Below are 21602 nucleotides of genomic sequence, written 5' to 3' on the forward strand. Positions count from 1 at the left end.
TGCGCCGCAGTCAGCCCGCCCGACCGACCATCCGACCGACCATACCTTGGGTCACCCGCTGCGCTTTACATAAATTATATTTCCGGCGGAAAAATTAACATTTTTATGAATTTCCTTTCAGCGGCGCGCATTGTGGTGTCAGCAGCGGGCGGATCGAGAGAAGCGAAGCAGTGGCCGGGTGCGTGGCATGACAGTCAGTGGCATTGCATTTGTCCGGAACGCACACTGGCGCCAAGGCGTAAGCCTCAAAAACAGGCAACAGCTTCGATGCCGACTCGACTCGACTTGACTCGAGACACACAGCTCCCCAGCGTGCGTTTTTGGCTGAGGGTAAACGGTTGAGCAGCGGACTGCGGAGCTGCGGACTGAAAATGAAATGTTGTTATTGAAATTGGCAAAGTTTTATGTGCGCGCGTAGTTCATTTTTCTATTTATTTTCTTTCTTTTTTTTCTCTAGAAACTGCGGCCATGACTTGCTGCTCAAATCATATAGACGAGAGCCCATTGCCGCAGCCGCAGCCATTTTAGCCCCATTCTAGGCATAAACTCGGTTGCGTTTTGAGCTTTTGCGTTTTTGCTACGGTGTTTTTTTTTCTTTTGCTTGTCTCTTTTTCGTATTTTGCGCCCTTTGCAAAATGATATCCGCACATTTGCGCCAATGTGCCGACGCTTGCGTCGCAGTCGACGTCATGTTGCTGCAAAATGGCACAATACGCCAACAGCAGCAGCAACAACAACAACAACAACAGCAACAGCAGCAGCAGCAGCTGCAAGAACAAAAAACAATAGCAGCAGCAACAGCAACAGCTAAAGAATAAAGTGCCAGGAAACACATTTAATATCTACGCATAAAAATAAAAGTCTGGTAGCACCGGCAATGGAAGTGACCAAACGTAGCAGCAGCAGCAGCAGCAGCGACAGCGACAGCACGAAAAGGCTGACCAGCGTTTAAGCAAGGCAGAGTGAGAGAGAGTAAGAGTAAGAGGGATAGAGAGTGTGTGAGCGGAACGTCGTCGACGACGTCGGTTGAAGGTCTTGTTTATTACGCTCGCATAGCCAAATGCATAAATTTACGGACCGATGCGTGCAAACTGTGCAAAACTTAAAAAAAAAAACACACACACAAATACAAAAAAATAAACGTACAGAAACGAAAGAAATGAAAAAAATTATGGCAACCCCGAAGCAGAAAATGAAAAAAGCGACTCAGTATAACGGCAGCCCCAAAAGCACCGAGAACAAGCGTAAGAGTAACTACAATTACAACAACAACAAGAGCGACGACTAGCGTAATGGCAACAGCCACTTGCCAGCTTTAGCTTACATGCACTGCAAGAAACAAGCAACAGCAACTACAACGGGACAAGCGAGAAGCTAAATGCGTCTTGCGCAAGATTAAATGCCCTAGCAAATGCATTAAATTATATAAATAAATAATATAAAATTTAGGTTAATTAAACATCCAAACAAAAGCTGTTAAGCACTTAATCGCTTTAATTAACTGCAAAGCTTTTGCAACACTATACATACATGTTCATTGTACATGTGTCTTTTTAAGTCAGATAAAGAGCTTGGAAATTTTAGCATAAAAGTGATCAGACGAAATGGAGATGCCCAATGTATACATTTGCAGATTAAGTGCTTTGTAACTCTCGCAAGAAGAGTTAGGTAGTATTAATATACAAAAATATATATAGTAATAAAAGTATATGTAAATTCATAAAAAAAAATGTATATAATTAAAGACTCTATTTAGCGTTGAATGAACATGTGAAAAGCAGCCCTTAATGGGAAGCAATAGAAAAATAAATCAGATGGTATAAGCCAAAGTATTACATATTAGATTAAATTCGTATATTTGTGCTATTGTAATAATCCTATTTAAATATTATTAATAATATGATAATTAATATGAAAAAATAAATGTTATGGTCCTTGTAGCGCCTAGAGCCACATGTGTTACTTATAGCTCGACAAAACTATATTACCCAGGGCAAGGGCAAAAGACGCAGTCAGTATATTTTTAATATGGAATCAGTAAGTTTACAGATAATTGTTCAAGTGGAAATGTAAAGCAAAACGGGGTGATAATTAAAGCCAAAGGAATATTGTATTCTATAGATGTTTTAAATAAGCTGAAAGAGTTAAACGACAAATATTTGAAATTATTATTACTTTTCACACAAAGTAACTGCTGAAAGACGGAAATAAAAGTAAGTAAATAGACTGAGATATGGCAGCTGTGATTTGATAAATAAACAAGACTATGCTACAAATGATTTTGGCACAGTGCACTCTGTCTAACACACACAAGCACACACACACGCAAGCAAACACATGCAAAGAAATTATGTAGACACTAAAAAGATAAAATAGCCGAAGGGCAAAACAAACGACGATCGCAAGAAATGATAATTTATGAGTATGAAGCTATTTTTAGCGCACGCCTCTAAATATGCACAGTCATATATATTGTAAATATATATATATATAGTATTTTTATATAGTGTGCGAGTCTGTGTGATGAATGATGAATAAGGCAGGGCGACTAGAGTTTGGGTGTGATGAAAATTACTTAGGTGCATATTTATGAACAGGCTGTACACAGCGGAAGCTGCTAATGTGCTTAGTGCTTTTGGCCGTCAGGCTGTCGCAATAACTGGCTAATGGGCTGTCATTTGTTCCTCCCAGTTACAGGGCGCTCGTCCATCTTCGATGCAGAAGAAGAAGAAGAAGAGGGCCAGGTGGAAGTTGTGGCTCATTATGGGCGCAACGGTTTTTGTGCAAAGCTTTGCCCACAGACAGCTCATTATACGCAAAGCCGAGCTTTTGGCAGCAAGCAAAAATTGAAAGCTTTTGCGCTGTGAACTGGCTGTTGCAGTTTGAGCTTGCAATAAAGCTTTTTTTGTGGGCACTTTTATAGCACACTTTTATGGCATTTGGGTAATTTTTCAAATAATTTCCCTGCGAATTAGCCGCACTCTCTCATACAAACATACGTAGGCACAGAAAATAACCGAAAAACTTGAAGCATATTTTGAGCATTTTCTTTGGGTTTCCCTGTTCAGGTTCTGTTTCTGGTTCTGGCGTTTGGCTGGAAAATACATATTTAATAATTCAAAGTTGACTGCTATAAAATCTCAGCGGGTGGTTCATATTTCAGAGCGGTAATTTCATATTGTTCGGCTCGTTGAGCCAGGTGGGGCAGCCCCTCCTCCCCCCGAGACGCCTTACTGCTGGCCTTTTTCATCTTTATGGCGGCCTGTTAATGTTCAGGTTTACTTAGCGCGCATCCATTTCTTTTTTTTTTGTTCTTTAAGGCTATTGAGTTGTGTGCTTCCTGGGGGAAATTAACCTCTTGCCAGCGGGTGCAATTGCGGCGTGCAGTTAGCTGTCACATTGACCGCCCCGCCCCACGCGGGGGGCATTTAACCCTAACTCTGCGGGCTGGCGGGGCTACGCGATATGGATCAAACGATTTTGTGTGAAGATTAAACTATATGCGGCAGCCATTGCAGCAAATGGTAGCAGCTGGAGTTTGGCGCCCGCCCGCCCCAAAGGCCATGGCTCACATATGGACTCCTTTTAGGAGGCCGAGGACGGGGGAGGTGACTCCAAAAGGGCCTACAAAACTACAGCGCGAACATCGCGTGTCGCATGCAAGAAAATGACAGTAACGAGCAGGGAAATAAAAGCAAGCCCTTCCTAAAAAAAAAAAAAAAAACAAAGTGGGGGCTATACAAAATGCAAACCAAATGAAATTGCTACAAAATGCAGGCACTTTGCACTTTTGTGCGCTGTTAAAACAAAACTTAAATTAAAACCCAAACCCAAGCCCAACTCTAACCAAACCGAAAATCAACATTTTCGGGGTGGTGCTATTCAAATAGTGCCAGGCCATTTATTACACCGAAAACTGACTTGGATTTTAAAGCCAGTCAGCAAATCACTTAAATCTCTCTCCCTCTCTCCCACCCTCCCTTTCTCCTCTCTCTCTCTCTTTCGCTCCCTGTGCAAAAGTCGTGGCAAACTTAAAGCCATCTCAGTCGGAGCAAATCGCATGATAAATGTTTTCAAACGCTTTTACGCTCAGTTTAATTGATTTGTTAGAGGAATATTCGCTTTTCGGGCTGCTTTGCAACATCCGCAGAAATCAAATACTTGAGCTACAAATATTTGGTATGAATTGGGCTGTTTTCAAGTATTGTAACTGTTTTTCCAGTATTATTTAAAGAGCGTACTTTAATGCAAAGGGTTTTTCTCATCCATAAAAATACCGCTTATATTCGTTGACTTCACTTGAGGGGTTAATAAAATATATGATTTATTTCAAGTGATAGTTGATATAAGATATTCTTTAGATTTTCAAATTGATTTCCAATCATTTCTGCATTCCTATTATATTTTTTCCTAATTTCTTGCGCTCCTGGATATTTTTGACTATATTGTAATCGAAATTCCTTCCTTTCCTTGCAAATTTGTAGTTTTCTAATTTATTTTCGAATTATTTCCGCATTCCTTTATATTTTTATACCCTGAACCCATTAAAAATGGGTATAAGGCTATATTGTATTTGTGCAAAATCCAAATGTATGTAACAGGCAGAAGGAAGCATCTTCGACCCCATAAAGTATATATATTCTTAATCAGCACCAATAGCCGAGTCGATCTAGCCATGTCCGTCTGTCTGTCCGTCCGTCCGTCCGTATGTATGAACGCAAGGATCTCCGAACCTATGAGAGCTAGAGACTTAAAATTTTAGATGTAGATGCTCCTAGTTCTAGCGCAGATCGAGTTTGTTTCCGATAATCGGTAACTTCCTCCGTTTCCAAGCAATCGATAAGAATCGATATCAATATCCTGTTTTTTGGGCAATTTCGGTAAATAATAAGAGCTAGAGTCACCAAAATTGACATATAGCTTCTAAAATAGAATATACATATGCATTTGATGTTGGAAGAAGAGGGTTCAGGGTATCCCCTAGTCGGGAGCTCCCGATTAGAACCTCTTGTTTGATTTAAATACCTGCTTTTCGTGCATATTTATAGTTTTCCAATTTACTGTCCAACTATTTCCGCAATTCTCTATATATTTTGAAGTATTTAATTAAGAATTATTTATGCATTCTCTTTATATGACCTATTTTTATTTATTCTGATTTTTTATTCCAAATATAATCTTTAAATATGTCTAGAAACAAGATTTCAAAATTTCAGCTAGAATATTCTCTCAGATCTTTGAAGTTAAGATAAGCTTTATCTTTACTTTTCGGCGATATCTCCGACACTGTAAGAGGAAAGTCTCTTGTCATAAAGCTTGGCCTGAGTTTGTTTTTATGTTGTTTGGCAGATCGGGTCACTTTATTTTGTAGCTGGAATAATCGGACCATTCATGATTAACTTTTTAACTAAACCAAACTGGGCATTAATTAATTTTGACATTTTACTAAAAAATAAGCCAAATCTTAACAAGATCCGTAAACTTTACAATAACAGGGAAAAACTTAGCCAAAAGTTAGTTGTTTTCCTTTTTTTTAGATATCTAGACCTAGCTCCGCATTACGAGTTTGCCAAACTGCAAAGCCGTCAGCCATATGTAGGGTATTTAATCTTCGGCGCACCGTAGCTTGCCATTCTTGTTTGTTTTTCTATGTTAATCAATTATTTCGTTGGGAGCATTTAAATGTACGCATCAAGTACAAAAGCTCTGACATGTGTACCATACCTAAAACAATAATACTTATATAGAGTATTGTTATCTGAATCAATCTGATGTTGTTGCTGTTGGTTTTTTGTCGACTTTGCGGCTTGCATTATATATTTAATAAAATCGTTTGCATTTCTTATGTGTTGCTAAGTGTCAGCGGGCATCTAGTTTGATTTATGACCCGCAAAGTTATGCCCCAATAATATCGAGAGATAAACTTTTTTAGCTGCCAGTGTGTCGTCTTTTTTTCTGCTTCTTCCGCTGCTCATTGCTGATGTTTTTGTTGTTGTTGTTGTTGTTGTTGTTTCTGTTTATCTGGGTTAGGTTAACGACAACGATGACTAAGGCCTTTTTAAATGTTAAGAGTTGTCATTGTTTTTGCTAAAGTTGCGTGAATACCAATCATAATTTATTCACGTGTGTGGGTGGCTGTGCATATACTATACTATATACATATTTGTGTATGTACTATATATCATGACACACACGTGTACATACAATTTATTACAGTCTAATAGCCCGCCCCCGCCACCATCACACGCCACGCCTCTGCGCAGTGAGGCAGCAAATATTCATCGGATTGAAACCAATTGGTTGCCTTGGAGGCAGGACATTCTAGAAATTTGTCAAGCATAATACCTGATAATCAATTGACTAACAGCACTAACTGAATAATGAATCATTTGCTAGTGTGTGTGTGAGTGAGCGTGTGCGTGTGTGTGACTATCAATCAAAATGGCTGCCAACGCTTGCTAATTAGCAAATTAAAAATGTTACAAGGTTTTTTTGGGAGCACACTGTTTTGGTTCTAGCTGCCGCATTTAAAATGTTGATTTTTGTGCAGCACGAAAAACTCATTAGTAATTAAATATTTTCCGACGCAGCGACAATGTCCCGTAGTTTTCTTAGCGCTTGTTCTTGCTGTTGTCGTCGTGTTCGCACAGTCGGAACTTCCGCACTTCCGTTCGAGCGCTTCGTCTTCTGCTGGCACACACAGCGTATACGCAATTTTGTTGTTGTTGTAGCTGTTGTTTTCTTTTCGGGCTTGTGCGTACATATTAAGGCCGTAAACAAGTGTACGGCTACGGCTAGGATGGCGGCGCCTGGGCTGTTGCCTGTTCTGGGCCGTAGCCCTGAGCATGATTTGTTACTGACAGCGTCTCAGGCAGAGGCTCCAGTTCTAGGGAAAGGCTGAGTTTGATTTATTTCACGCTGTACAATTTATGAGTGAAGGTGAAGCAGCAGCAGGAGCTGCATTTCATTGAGCTGAGACTATGGCCCGATGGGTTACACACTCGCACACACACACACACACACATTAATATATCTATATAAAATATGTGTGTTACTTGGGCCTTACTGCGCGCCTGGCTGCAGATACGCAAAATATTCCCAAAAGACTTCAAATGCCTTTGGGCCAACAAACACAGCATGTTAACCGGGCCAACAACTGCTGGGCCGGCCCATCTTCCACTCTAGCCTGCGCCCGGCTGGCCATTATGATAGATGCGGCGGCTGTGCTTAGCGTTATGTACTACCATTTTGCTTTACTGTACCATTAGCACTGGCACTTGACGGCTTTTATTTCAATTAGTATTGGCTCGAGCAGAATGCCAGCGCATGCTACAATCAGCATAAATGCTGCAAAGTGTTGCCTACTTTACAGCGCTGCCGCAGCCCTTTCTCCACCCGTCAACCGGCCACGTTCACTGCCATGGTGCTGCCTACTTAGCGGCTTCTTTTTTGGGAACAACGCGCAACATTCTGACTTTGGTATTCCGAATAAAGGAACTATCTACAAACGCATTTTGCGGACACTTAGTCCTGCAACTGCTGCAAGTATATCAAGTCGGATTAAAATTTAATTTTCAGATATTCTTTGAAAACAGCCCCTCTTGATGTGTGCCTCAAAATGCCAGCTCAACGTACTCCAAAAATTCCTATCTGCATTTTCAACTAACGCTGTAAAAAATGGTTTTCGATGGCAATAGTATGTATGTAAATAATAAATATAATATAACTAGCAGGTATACCCCGGCCATGCCCGTGGCACCTACAAAATAAATCCATCGGTAACCCAAAAACTTACATACAAACTTTTTCGCTAATTATCCACTGTTGTGAGTAAAATTTCCCAAATCGCTGAAACACGTATTTATTAAGTTCTTATGTAGAGTTTTGAAAATATGTTTAGAAGCAATTTGGACTAAACTTACAACTTGACGAAACAAATCTTTGAATCGCATTTTCCCCCGAAAGATGAAAGACGTCTTAAATGATATTTCATATGCATGGAAAGGAATTTGAGCGGGAAACATCACCCACCAAATCTTTGACCCGCATTTCTAACAAAGAGGAATGGATTTTACAAATAGTGCGAAACATTTCTTTACAAAATTTTGAACACAGATCTTTCAAAAGGAGTTTGAGGCCAATCGGTTGGTAAGCAAAAGAGTTTCAAACAAACGTTTTTCGCACAACGCCTTAACGTGGACATTCATCACATAAGGTAACTACAGTGAAAATTTCAGCTTCATACTCTTACGGTATGGATTATGCCAGTCAGTCAGTTAGTTAGTCAGTTAGATAGTCAGTCAGTCAACACAGATAGTTTTATATGTAGAGATAACAATTTTAATTTTGGAATAATTAAATCTACGTAAAATATTTTCATTAAACTTGTTTACTTACAGCAATTCTTCGTCGTATTTAAACTTACAAATCTTTCAAATATCTAAAATAAATATAGAAAATAAAAGAAAGGAAAATTAAACAAAATAAAAAAATAAACACAAATATTAATATGAATATGAATAAATTCCATCAGATATGTTCCTAAGTTTATTTTCTAAAATTATTCAAGGATTCACGTGCATATTGTTGATTTCATCAAACCCTTTAAAGGCCCAATTAAAAATATATTTAAATATAAAATGAGGAAATAAAAAATAAGCGAGTAAACAACTATGAATAAATTGTTCAACTTTCATAGTTTTTCAATGCAATAAACCCTTAAAAAATCCTTAAATTCTGTCGAAATGATGATGGCGAATTTAATGAAATGCAAATGAATATATATATGTATATGAATTTATAATATTGGAAATTCAGTGACTTTGCTACCGAGTTGGTCTTTTATCAATTACCAAGCAATTGCAAAGTGTTGTCAAATCTGCGCCGGAGGGTCTGCTCAAATCGACCATTCGATTCGCTCATATGTGTGGGGAGTGCAGGTGCGCGGAGACCTTTATCATTTTTCAATTACCGGCTGAGCTCGCGCGTCTCCTCTTACCTCCTTCCCCTTGGATCCGACCCTTGTGCAACAAAGTGCAATTAAGCCGCATAATCTCAGACATAGCCAGGGGGGCAATCTATGGCGGAAAGCCAGTGTCGTAAATGTTGTTCAATTGCTCGGAAACGGGTGGAAGATTGGTGGGAATATCGAATTTCGGGTTCGTGCACATATTCATAATGCCATTAATCATGTGTTTTTTTTTTTAAATTTAATTTTGCACTCGCAGTGGCACAATTAATCATAATTAATCTAGATGACAGTTAGTATAGCAATGCCTATATGCGTGTGTGTGTGTGTGTGTTTACATATGTTGTGCACACCTTCAATTTGTATTTGACGGGCGCGACAGTTTAACATGGTTCTTGTCTAATTAAGATTAAACATATACGTATTTACATTATTTTTCTATTTTTCGATATTTCGATTTTTCAATTATTCGATTTAAAGTTTGCATTTTCGTTTCACTTGGCTTAGGGCTAGTCGATCGCACGATTTAAAGATGTATCGATGAATCGACATGTATTATTTGTTGTTATTTTCACTTAACTATGTATAAAAATACTTAAAGCTGTCCAAATGAAAAACCCAATTCGATTTACAATATATACACAGATGCATCTCTACCTCCTATGTACAGCGCTTGTATGTTGGGCTGTGTGGGCGTGGCATCAGCATCCCTTCGGGTCAAAAGTGCTGTAAAGTGGGCAATGAAATCAATTGCGAACGTTCCCCAAAGAGCTGTCGCAACGCAACTTACCCCTATGCCCACGCACCCCACCGCCCAAGGGCTTACGCTAAAGCAGACATCAAACATAAGTTGCGGCCCAGAGCTTAGACGAAGGCCAGCTGGCGCAGGGGGCGGTGTGGCATATGCTGCAGCAGTAGGAGCAGGCCAAGCAGCAGCCACAGGCTCGGGCCTCCAGCCTCCAGTCGAATGCCCAGCTCATGCTGCATGGCCGCGTGCTGTTCGCTCTTAATGATATGCACAAAGACGCTGTCAGAGTCTGCAGCAAGAAGAAATGGGCGTGGTAGATGAATCATGGGCGTGTGTGTGAGTGGGTGCGAGTGTGTGTGTGTATGTAAGGTCAGCTGGCACTCACTTGAGTTATCCGCGGAGCACGTGTAATTGCCGGAATCCGTGTGCAATACACGGGATATAACCAAATTGCTCGTCTTGATTTGCTGTTCGGAAATGACGCGTATGCCGCCGCGAGTCGAATCGCTCACCAGTTCGGTGTCCTTGTACCAGAGCATGTGTGTGTAGGGTCCTGGCGCCTGGGGTGCTATGCATGTCAAATTGATGTCGCTGCCGCTTTGGATGAACAGTTCGCGATTGGCCAAGATTTGTGCCTTGGACGCTGTCAATAGATCGCAAAGGTTATGTCAATTACAAACTGTTGGCAGCACTGTGTTCCATTCCGCGCGTTTCCCTCCCTTTTTTTTTGGTTTTTTCTTGAGTACCCAAAACTCATTAGTATTTGCTGCTGCTTCTTGTTGGCACTCGCACCTGACGCTCAGCACAGCTCGTTAAACTAATGCACGACCCCTGCCCCGCCCACTCTATTCCTCTGTGCCTTGGTCCCCTTCAATCCTCTGCAGTTGTTTGCCATCCCAATTTGAATGTGAAAGTTTCTCTTTTTCAAGTATTAAATGCTAGTTTATGTTGTCAAACTAGTTTTCAGCATGATGAGTTTTGCAAAATCGTAACTGAATTCCAACTAAACTGCAACTTTTAGCCAGAATTCAAGTTGTGTTAATAATAACTAAACTATTACAAACTTATAAATGAATTATATATATATTTCTGTTTATTTTATTATTTTTTTAATATTACTGTTTCCATTTTTAATTTGGATTTTGATATATTTTGACCCAGTTTTATTTTTATTCTACTCTTAATTTGCTTCTTTTCTCCATTCTCCGCCTAATTGTCTGTCTTCTGACATAACCTCACACATTTTTTTTTATTATTATTATTTTTTTTGCGGCTTTTTTCTGTTCTCTGCTTGTTGTGTGCACAATTAGTTTCTTTTATATCTCATTAACACTTTTCCCTGTCAGCACGATTTCAGTCAGTCTTCACTCGTTCCTTCGACAATAGTTTATCTTGGGATTTCTGTTTTTTTTTTATTCTTGTGTGTTTTCTCTTTTACTCAGATAAAAAATAAATGTTGCAATACAAAATGCTCAAAAATAAACAAATAAATTTGCTTTGACTTGGTTATGGTAATATAAGTTTTGTGTCACAAAAATGTAAAAAAGTAATTGCTTGGCATTTAGATTAATAATTACATAAATATATATTATTAACATAAAATAAAAAATATAAATATAAGCGTTAATAGTTGGTATCAAGGTTTCCACCCGTTTTAAAGTTGCGTGCGGAATTTCGCAAGTCGCGTATTTAAGTTTTTTGTAGAGCTTTGAAAAACTGTTGTAAGTCGTTCGGACAAAATGTAAGACTTCACACATTTTCGAAAGTTTAAAATCGACTTAAATAAATTTTTTTTTATCTTTTCAAATAAGTTTGACTTCCAAACTTTGACCCTCATATTCCCTAAGAAAGGTGGGATATTTTGAAAACTGTGAAACACCTGCCCGTTTAATAAATTTACACAAAGCGGATTGAAAATGAAAATGATGCCTATCGGATAGTAAACAAAAATGTAGAATACAGCCGATTTTCGTGATTTTTCCACACTTGCGCGTCGAGTTTATCAAATTCTCGTCTTTTCTGTTTTATATAACATAACTAACAAGCAACAAGGTAGAAAAACCAAAAGGTTAGCTGTTTCTACGTGATAAAATTCTTCCGATTTTGTTAATAGCAGTCTCGGCTTGTTGCCCTTTTGGCGCTATAACTCATTGTGAATTACAAGCGTTAAGAAAAAGGAATTTGAAAAAGGAATTGAAAATAAAATTTGATAAACTTATCTAAAAGTTTTATAACTTAACTCAATATGCAAGCCCAATTCGTTGCCCGATACTTACTCACAACCATCAATTTGTAGGCGAGACTTATTTTTGGCTCCGTGGAGACCTGGCACTCATAGACGCCGGCATCGCGTGGCTGCACCGAGACGACCTTGAGCACCCACTCATCGGAGTTGTCAATGTGCCGGGCCAGAAAGCGTTGATCATTGGTGTAGGTCATGATGCCGATGGTGAGTATATGGAGATCCCGCTGCCGGATCCAGGAGACGGCACGATCGCCTAGATTACGTACGCGACAATGCATGCGAGCTGTCGTGCCCAAGGCGGCGATTATTTCACGCTCCGAGCTATTATCAAATTGCGGCTCGTACTCCTCCGGTATCAGATTGGAGAGCTCCGTGGCCAAAGCTGTGGATGGCAGTGGTAGCATATATAGAACTTGGCTTACAATGTGATCTAAGGCCAGTGTCAATAAACGCTTGTCAAGTGTGGTTGCAGACTACAATGCGAGACTTGTCGCACTCAATCATGCACCCATACACACACACACATACTACTATACACGCACTTGAAAAGGGTATTAAATAACTGTATCTAAATGTCAATCTTAATGTATTCATGTGCATTTATATTCAACATCAACGTCTACGTTTCTATCCAAATGGCATGAAGGGCAAACACTTGGCTACATGTTGCAAAAGACAGCTCGGCAAATGGATATGAATGAGTGCGAGTGCGAATGATTGTGAGTGTGAGTGAATGGCCAGACAGCATACGAATCATTTGATTAACGAGTATTTGTGCTTAATTTATACCAAAGTTTGCCTTCTTATTGGCATATCTACTGAATACTTTTCGTGTATATGTGTCCATGGCTAAAAAGCATTCGTATTATGATCCATCATTGGGGCCCGCACTTGAGGCTAGTGATTTATGTGGAGGCCGCTTTATCAACATCGTGTATTAGCCAACTAATGCGCTAATAATCCACGAGTGCCTAAACAAATACAAATACAAACACAGAAGCACACACAAATACAGTGTGTTTGTGTGTGTGTGTGTGACTGCCAAACATACATTATGCTGCTCATACGCATGTATTTATATTGATTTATATGCACGCCCATTAGCCCTTGTGGGGGGCTATCAAATATCGAGCAATAAAATGCCGTTAAACACTTAATTGAAACTGTTGCTATTCGCTTCCGTCCCGCAGGCTTCACGTTTGCCGCCAAACATTTAACAAATGAAATTGTTTTTTCTTTCTGTTCGCTGCACAGCAGAAAAAATCACACACACACACATTCGCACTCATACGGGCACCGTAAAATAACATAAAAATATTTGTATTTTTTTTAATAAAAGTTTTGTATTTACATGCAAAGTGCGCGGCTACTTTCAAAAGTAACTGGAGCCCAGTTTTTTTCGGTTTTTCAAACTGTTGAGTTTAACCGCAGCTCGCCAGTAACAGCCCCCATCCCCCACACACTCACATGTGAGCACTAAAACTGAGGCCAGGTGCCATAAATACGAAATGAGAAATTGCATTTGCTTTACCTTACTCAAAAAACGAAGAAGAAAAATGATACAAAATGTTTATACAAATAAACACCCGCACACTCTGCCTCCTTTTTTTTGGGTCTAGCGAATGAGTAGTTGGATGTAAAATATAACTATTTATTGGGATATTATTCCGTGCGGACGTTCGACCTTTAAATATTTATATTCATATTTATTTATTTTCATATTTGTTCATATGCAATATGAAAGTGAAGTTCAACAAGGCTGTCAATAGGCTCAGTTATCAATTAAAATGAACTAGCGCCGGAACTGAAGATGACCTTTTAAAATATTGAATCATTTATCAAGAGAACGGAACGGAATTTTCCAATTTTAATTTGCTTTAAGACTTGATATTTTGTTTCTCTAATTTTGAAGAGCAGCTCATATAAACTGCAGCTTATAAGGCTGATCAATTTTCTAGAAGCTTAGTAGCTGATTAATTAAATAACCTTTTTTCCGGAACTAGTGAAAGCTCAGTGGTTGATTGATAAAATTATCTTAGTTCCGGAACCACTGAAAGGAAACTAAAAGCTCAGTATTAGAAGTATCTCGGAACTGATTTGGTTTCAGCTAAAATGTACTTTTGAGTTGCTTTATTGATCAGTTTAAAGCTCACAAGACAAAATTATCTATAGTTCATTCCAGCGGATAATGTTCAGCTGATTTATCACATAGTTCAACAACTTCAAAGTAGCTAAGACTCAAAAATTATTCAGTTTTTGAATTAAGCAAAGCTTTAAGTTTTATAACAGCTCACGTTTGAATGATTTAGCTAGTTTAATTGATTTTCCAATTTCTTAACCTTCTTTTCAAAGCTCTCATTTCTTTATTATACACTTTGTTCTGGAAGTTCAGTTTCTCTAAGTTTGCAATTAACAAAATCTTGTTTTACTTTATTACTCTCTAAAGCTGCTGTGCAGTAATACAAAATCAATGTAAATCAATATGAAACAAATTATTCTAAATTTCTTAGTTATTTACATAATTTTGATTGGCCGAACATTTTTAATTCAATCACATGCACATTACTGAGCATTTTTCAATATTCATTCTCTGCCTAATTAATTGATGTGAGGCAATGCTGGCAGATTTGACAGACAAAACGATCTGGCAGCCCTGAATATTTGCATGTGCCTGTTAAGTTGGCTGCGGTTAAACACTCTAAAAACAAATAAAGAAATGCATGCTGGATGCTTAAATTGTGCTGTGATTGAAACTACTGAAATAAATAATAATAATATATGTTTTTCAAGTCCAAATTATTTTACAGCTTATTCCTAATGACAAATTTGTATCCATTTGGTAGAAGTTCTTCAATTGCAAAACTTGTTTCAATTTCTCTCAACAAACTTGCAAGTTTTATTGATGAAATTTGATGCTGGTTGCATTTGCTGATGGTGTTGGGTACTTACCAAAGTGTTGCATGTGGCTGGTGATGCGGCTTGTGTGCTTATCGAATGTTGTGGTTAATCCCATGATCACAAGCATCGCCATAAAGTATTCCAACAACATTTCATGCGCAATTTGTGACGCTATTAAATTATAACTGCAACCAAGGACGACAACAGCAAAAAGTAATTAAAATAAATGATGGCAATCGCAAAACTCGAGACAAAGACACTCTGCCAGCGACTTAAATGAGTCAACGCCATATTGTTTTTACCAGCCGCCGACCGCCAACAGCCAACAGCCAACCGCCAACCGCCATGCTCAATTTATAAGGACACTGGACACGTCGGAGGAGATGGGGTGCGGCGTAACCGCTGCGGAAGGGATTAGATTTTGAGTTCTAAGTCTTAAGTCTTATCGGAGACTGAGTCAGAGACGGGCGCACATTTATTTGAAATGATGACAAGTCCGCAATGCGGTTGAGTTTTCAATCACCATGAAGGCCGCTGGGCAAGCGCGGAGCGCGATAAGCGGTGGAGCAGTAGTTGGGGTGCGGTGAATGTGCCAAAGTTAAGCAATTTCTTCATTACGCACAAAGCTGCTGAGAAATTGATGGACGTCTACTTTTGGGGTGCCCGTGGCTATAATTTCGGTCTGGTCACGTTTTACTAATACACTTAATTGCACGAGTACTCATACTCAATAGAGATACTCATGAGTATTCATGAGTATTGGCAGACGCTTTTGCGGGTATTCGAATTTCTGTTAGTGTGTGTGTTTGGCAGACGCACCTTTTTGCGTAGGACTAGAGGGATTTGCTGTCGATGCGCTTGGATTCAATGTAGCGCGAATTGCGTGCCGCCATTTCATGCGTCGCGTAACGCATTCGACCGCGTGGCGTTACGTGTTACGTAGCGCGTTTCTCGTATTTGCCGTTGCCTCTTTTCGAACTTTACGTCATAACAAAATTGCGACACTCGCTAATCTAACGAGCCGCATGAGCACCGTCACGTGTTTCGTGCTGCGTGTTGCTTCGTGTTCAACTCTTGACCGAATCACAGCCAGTCACAGTGAGTCACCGGGTCACGTTTGCAGTACTCTGTGCGTGCAACGCGTTCCGACAGGCTTGAGGCGCGTTAAACAACTGAATTCGATGTGAAAACTAACCTACGCAAAGAGTGGTAAATGCAAATGTTCTTCGCTCCGGCGCAGGCGCTCTGCTGCCCATTTGGCAGCAACATGTTGCAGCAACATTTATTGTAAGCGTAATTTAATTGTAGCATATACCATTTGGCAGTTCCTGAGTAGGTGTAACACACACACACGCATATACCAATCTATTGGAATTTCAAGCTTCTTTGCTGTGGGGCAAAGTGTTTATGAAATATTTAACAAGGCTTTGAGCATAGCGCCAAAAGCACATACAAAATGTCGTTTGATTTTTGTCACGCAACAACAACAGCAACAACATGAGAAACAACAATGGGTAAAATAAGGAATAAGCGCAACAATTGAAGCAGAAACAGGAACAACATTAATAAAAAAAGGCAAAAACTCATGCATGACAAGGCGCGTTTTACAAGTTTTGTCAGGGCGCGTCTCAATTGAAAACGGAAAATACACACTCACACTAACACACGCACATACCGTGACCCATTATGTTAGAGCGGAAACGGATATGAAGCCTGTCGCAGCTGGGTGGCAACTCTCTGCCAGCGCCTTATCAAAATCGATGGGGCAACATATGGTTGATTTTAATTTTCTAGCACACAGACAACGGCAATGCCAGCGAAACCAACACACACCAACACAAACCAAAACACACACACGCGCACATCGTCCATGCAAATTCGTTTAACATATTTTCTTTGGAAATTGAATTTTCAAAGTTATTATAAATATTATTGTCAGACAAATGCAATTTCAATGGAATTTCCTATTTTACCTACGCGCATTTTTTTGCTAATACAAAAACAGAAAAGAAAAATTGAGAAAAACAAATCATCAAATAGCCGAAAAGGTGTCGCTCAGCAGACTCTTGAGCATAATACTTACGACCTACTTCTGCTCCTCCCCGTTCTCTCCGTCCAATACCCCAACACACTAGTCTGCTTGGCATCTATTATTTTACACTAACAAGACAAAACATTCCTCAACTAAGCGGCGACATTTTACCGAGCTCAAGCCCCCGCAACGTTCTCGTAACAACCACCCCCCCAACAAACAGCACCCCACCCATTTTCCGCGCAACACATCGCTCAATGCCCTAAGTGAATTTTTATGCACAATTGGGTAGCTTTACTTGTTGGGGCTTCCGCTTTAGTTGTAGGGGGGAGGGAAAAGTATTTATCTAATAAAAAGTTAAATATTTCACCGAAATATACTTTTCTATCGAGCTAAAATAAATCGTAATTTAGTGTAATTTATACTGACACTGAATTAAAGTCGCGGTTGAATCAATTTTTAAATTTAAGGTTTGCTGTAAATATTTTCATAATAGAATATTTATTAAAATTCAAATAATTTAAAGTAATTTAAGCTTTGCAAATTAAGGTAATTATTTCCACATAAAGTTACGTAAATACCAAAGCTCTACAGCCTTTACGATTCCTGCACATTTATTTTGAAGAGTTGCGCAATAAACAATTGTATACTTTTTACATAATTAATATTATGTGATTGCTGTTCATTAGTTTATTATCAGACAAACTAATTATTTGGGCACATTTAAAATGTTCACCTAATTATTCCCAAATGCTCATTTACAGACAGTTGATGGGCCGCTTGTTACCCTAACTAAGTAGCCAGGAATGACATAAGACCTATTATAAAGAACGAGATAGATGGCAAAAGCTTGTTCTTGTTTGTGAGCAAGCAATATATTTTAACTTGGTAAAAAAAAATATCAAGGTATAAGAAAGCAAAATAATTTATTAGCTTGGCGCGTAATAGATATTTTTTGTTAGATTTTCTACTCCAAGGACACGACTGAGAAAGAAAAAAAAAACAACTTTAAATCGCTAGGCGCTGTTAAATTTAATACTACAATAAACATTCTTTGTAATGTGCGAAAAAAATATTAAGGTATATGTATTGTAAATTATATGATTTATATGATATTCATAGTACTTATTCATTGCATATATTTTAACTATTAAAAAAGTATTGAAAAAATATTAATTAATTTCTTTACATAATATGGAATTTTTCATTTCGCTTAAAATAACTATTATTATTTACTGTAAATAATAAAATAACTGTAAAATAACTGTATATATATATTATTCTTGGCATTATAAATTATGTAATTGTCCTTAGAAACCCACAATTAAGAACATTTTTTTTTAATTGTTCAATTACTTGGCATTGTATATATATAATATATATTATAATAATATTGTATATGTATATTGATGAAATATTAATTAATTAATTTGCCAAAAGTTGATGCCTACTCCATTTGGTTTAAAATAATTATTTATATATTCCGTTCAATTACTTGGCATTATAAATAATTTTAAATAACCCTCAAGCGCCAACACCTACAAATATTGTCTCTAAAGCGAGCCAGAACATGTGGCTGCTATACTGCCAACTACTTGAAAGCGGGATAGAAAACCCCCTTGGCGTGTATTAACTGACCTGTGTAAACTTTGCTCGGACAGTGTATTTTGTTGTTATTATGCCTCATGTCGGGAATGTGTTAAACAACCCTTGGCGGGCGACCTCTGGTACTCCATTTGTTATTGTTGCTGAGAGGCTTCGACGCGTTGCGTCTTCGATTTGGACATTGATTGCATACAGAGTTGATGGAAATGCCGACACTCGGTGAGGGGTACGTACTCAAGCGGGGAAAGGGTAACAGGTGATAACATGTTGTTATCCCGACGGGTGGCGGCATCCCATCCACCGGGAAATTGAATGTGGGGCGTGTGTAAAATTGATAACTTTGTTTGTGTAAACAGCGTCGCGACATTCAACCAGCCCCAGTCCTCAGTCCCCAGCCCACGACCGCCTTATTCCCAGCCCCCAAGCTGAACCGACAAATTTTACTCGACATGATGTATGTGTGCGTTACGTGTACATGTTTATCGCGCATACGTTACGTTGGCTCTGGGTACACACACACACACACACACACACACACACACACACACGCACACACACACACGCACACACACACACGCACACACGCACACATGCGAATTATCGGTGTCAATTTTTATGCTGCTACGTGTGCGAAATTTAAGGGAGAGCAGCTGATGATGAGTGGACGCACACGCCATGGTCTACCTTTTGCAAAAAGAATGCAACAACAACAACCTGAACAACAGCAACAACCAGCAGCAGCAACAACGAAATAGCACATAAAACGATGTCGCCCAATTTGGCATTACATTTTGGTCCATTGTTGTCGACATTGAGTCGATAACGAAATGAATCCAAAAGCGAACCAGAAAGCAAAGCGCTTAGTGAGCAAGAGAGTAGCTGAGCTGGACGGAATAAAAAAATAAACAAAAATAACAATAAGCAAGTAAGAGGTTCTAGTTGGGAGCTCCCGACTAGGGGATACCCAGAACCCTCTTCTTCCAACATCAAATGCATATATATATTCTATTTTAGAAGCTGTATGTCAAGTTTGGTAACTCTAGCTCTTATTATTTGTCAAAATTGCAGGATATCGATATCGATTTTTTTCGATTTCTTGGAAACGGAGTAAGTTATTGATTATCGGAAACAGACTCGATCTGCGCGGAAACTAGGAGCATCTACATTTTCATTTCAAGTCTTTAGCTCTTATAGGTTCTGAGATCCTTGCGTTCATACATACGGACGGACGGACGGACGGACGGACGAACGGACAGATAGACGGAGATGGCTAGATCGACTCGGCTATTGATGCTGATCAAGAATATATATACTTAATGGTGTCGGAGATGCTTCCTTCTGCCTGTTACATACATTTGGCTTTCGCACAAATACAATATACCCTTGTACCCATATTTAATGGGTTCAGGGTATAAAAAAAACAAAAACAACAAAACTAACGGCAAACAACTTTAAGTGCTCTAGTCGAGCCTGCTCGACGCAAGGCTATCCCTTAACTTGATGAGAGCTAGGGGACTTTTTGCTAGCATCAAAAAACCAAAAACGAAAATCGATAAATGTCGATCATGAGGGGGTTTGAAGAAATTAGCACGAAAGGAAAACTTTTACAAGAAATGAGAAGCTATAAGACGAAAAGATAGATGAATATGACTGATATGCCTGAAAATAGATAAGTATCGATAATAACCCATTTAAAAAAAAGTATAAAAACTGAAGACTTTTCTATGAAATGAGAGGCATATAAAATCATCTGAAATCGACACGAGATAGATGCACAGCCGTATAGACAGATGAGCCTGACTAGAATGCTTGAAATCGATAAATAACAATTTTGCACATCATCATGGGAAATGAGAAGCTATATAAAAGCTTGTAAATCACAGTTTCTGTAAATATATAATGTTAAGAAATTTAAAAAATTACCTGCTTAGCCGGTTCATAGCTTTATATATAACTGGAATTAAGCTCTCTGGACTACTCTCATATTTTACAGGGCATAACACCATCAAGAGTCAAAGAGACATTGTGCCAAGTAGTGGCTGTTGCGTAAAGGACAGGAAATCCAGGAGCGAGTCCTTGTTGCTCGTCCAGGATTCAGGAGTGCGCTTAAAGCTTTGCACAACTGTTCATCAGAATTACAAATTGTATTCGATTTCCGGTATTTGTGACGCTTGAGCTAACAATAGAAGTTAACAGCCAAACAGGGTGCTGGGTTTTTTATTTATTCTTTTTCGGTGGGTTGGCTAACCCAACTAGCCACGCCCCCCGCCCAATACGCCCGCCCTGCTATGGTCGCGCACACAATTTAAATGCCATATAAAGTTTTATGCATATTGTGCACTTGTTGTTCTTTTTGCTGCTGCTGTTCTTGTTGCTATTGTTGTTGTTGATTTGTGCGTTAGTTTTACAAGTTGAGACAAAGACAAAGCCGGGAAACTGCGAATCATGTTCAGCTGCTCAGTTGTCAAAAACGTTTGATTCGATTAGACCGATTGATTTGTATTAACATAGAAAACGCATTGATTTCCCTCACTTGAGCAGCTACAGCGATAGGCAAGGGGGGGGGGGGGGGGGGGGGGTTGACGGCGGCGCTATATATTATCCCACTTTAATAGTTCTTTGAGCTGCCGACGCATTTGACGCATTTTTTATAGTTTCCAATCTGCAAATAACTCGAATGCAAATAACAAACTCCTTCAGCTCCAAATGGTAAACAAATCGCAAGGTGTTCATGTGCTTAATAATACGCAGCGGGGCAAAGAATGCGCAAGGGGGTTAAGTAAAAAAAAAAGTAAACTGTGTTTATATGCTTAGCAATTTATAGGTATTAGTATATAGGAATAGAAAAAAGTAAGAGGTTCTAGTCGGAAGCTCCCGACTAGGGGATACCCTGAACCCTCTTCTTCCAACATCCCTTGTACCCATTTTTAATGGGTTCAGGGTATAAAAAGATTAACGCAAGCATTTAGCTAATTAAAATAAAACGATAGATTTAATTTTCTAAATAAATGATAAAACAATGTATATCAAAAAAACTTTATTTTAATTGACGGTTTTTATTTTAAACTCCACGTGTTACACACACTTTATATACCTGTGACCACCT

The 21602-nt window shown here is 38.9% G+C and overlaps 1 protein-coding gene across 1 annotated transcript; it reads right to left on the bottom strand.

Annotated features, from left to right (window-relative positions):
• Nucleotides 1-9235: 9235 nt before the first annotated feature.
• On the bottom strand, nucleotides 9236-15955 carry LOC115767905 (hemicentin-2). Its single transcript, XM_030712278.1, has 6 exons — nucleotides 15679-15955; nucleotides 14911-15044; nucleotides 11993-12343; nucleotides 10102-10359; nucleotides 9759-10005; nucleotides 9236-9694 (listed from the first exon to the last, which is right to left on the bottom strand). Exons 2-5 carry the CDS (start codon nucleotides 15008-15010, stop codon nucleotides 9833-9835), a joined length of 882 nt encoding a protein of 293 aa, XP_030568138.1. The 5' UTR covers nucleotides 15011-15044; nucleotides 15679-15955; the 3' UTR covers nucleotides 9236-9694; nucleotides 9759-9832.
• Nucleotides 15956-21602: the final 5647 nt, after the last annotated feature.

The sequence above is a fragment of the Drosophila novamexicana genome, unplaced genomic scaffold, assembly GCF_003285875.2.
Source record: "Drosophila novamexicana strain 15010-1031.04,08,12 unplaced genomic scaffold, DnovRS2.1 tig00001488-arrow-arrow-pilon, whole genome shotgun sequence".
Taxonomy (NCBI): Eukaryota; Metazoa; Arthropoda; class Insecta; order Diptera; family Drosophilidae; genus Drosophila; species Drosophila novamexicana.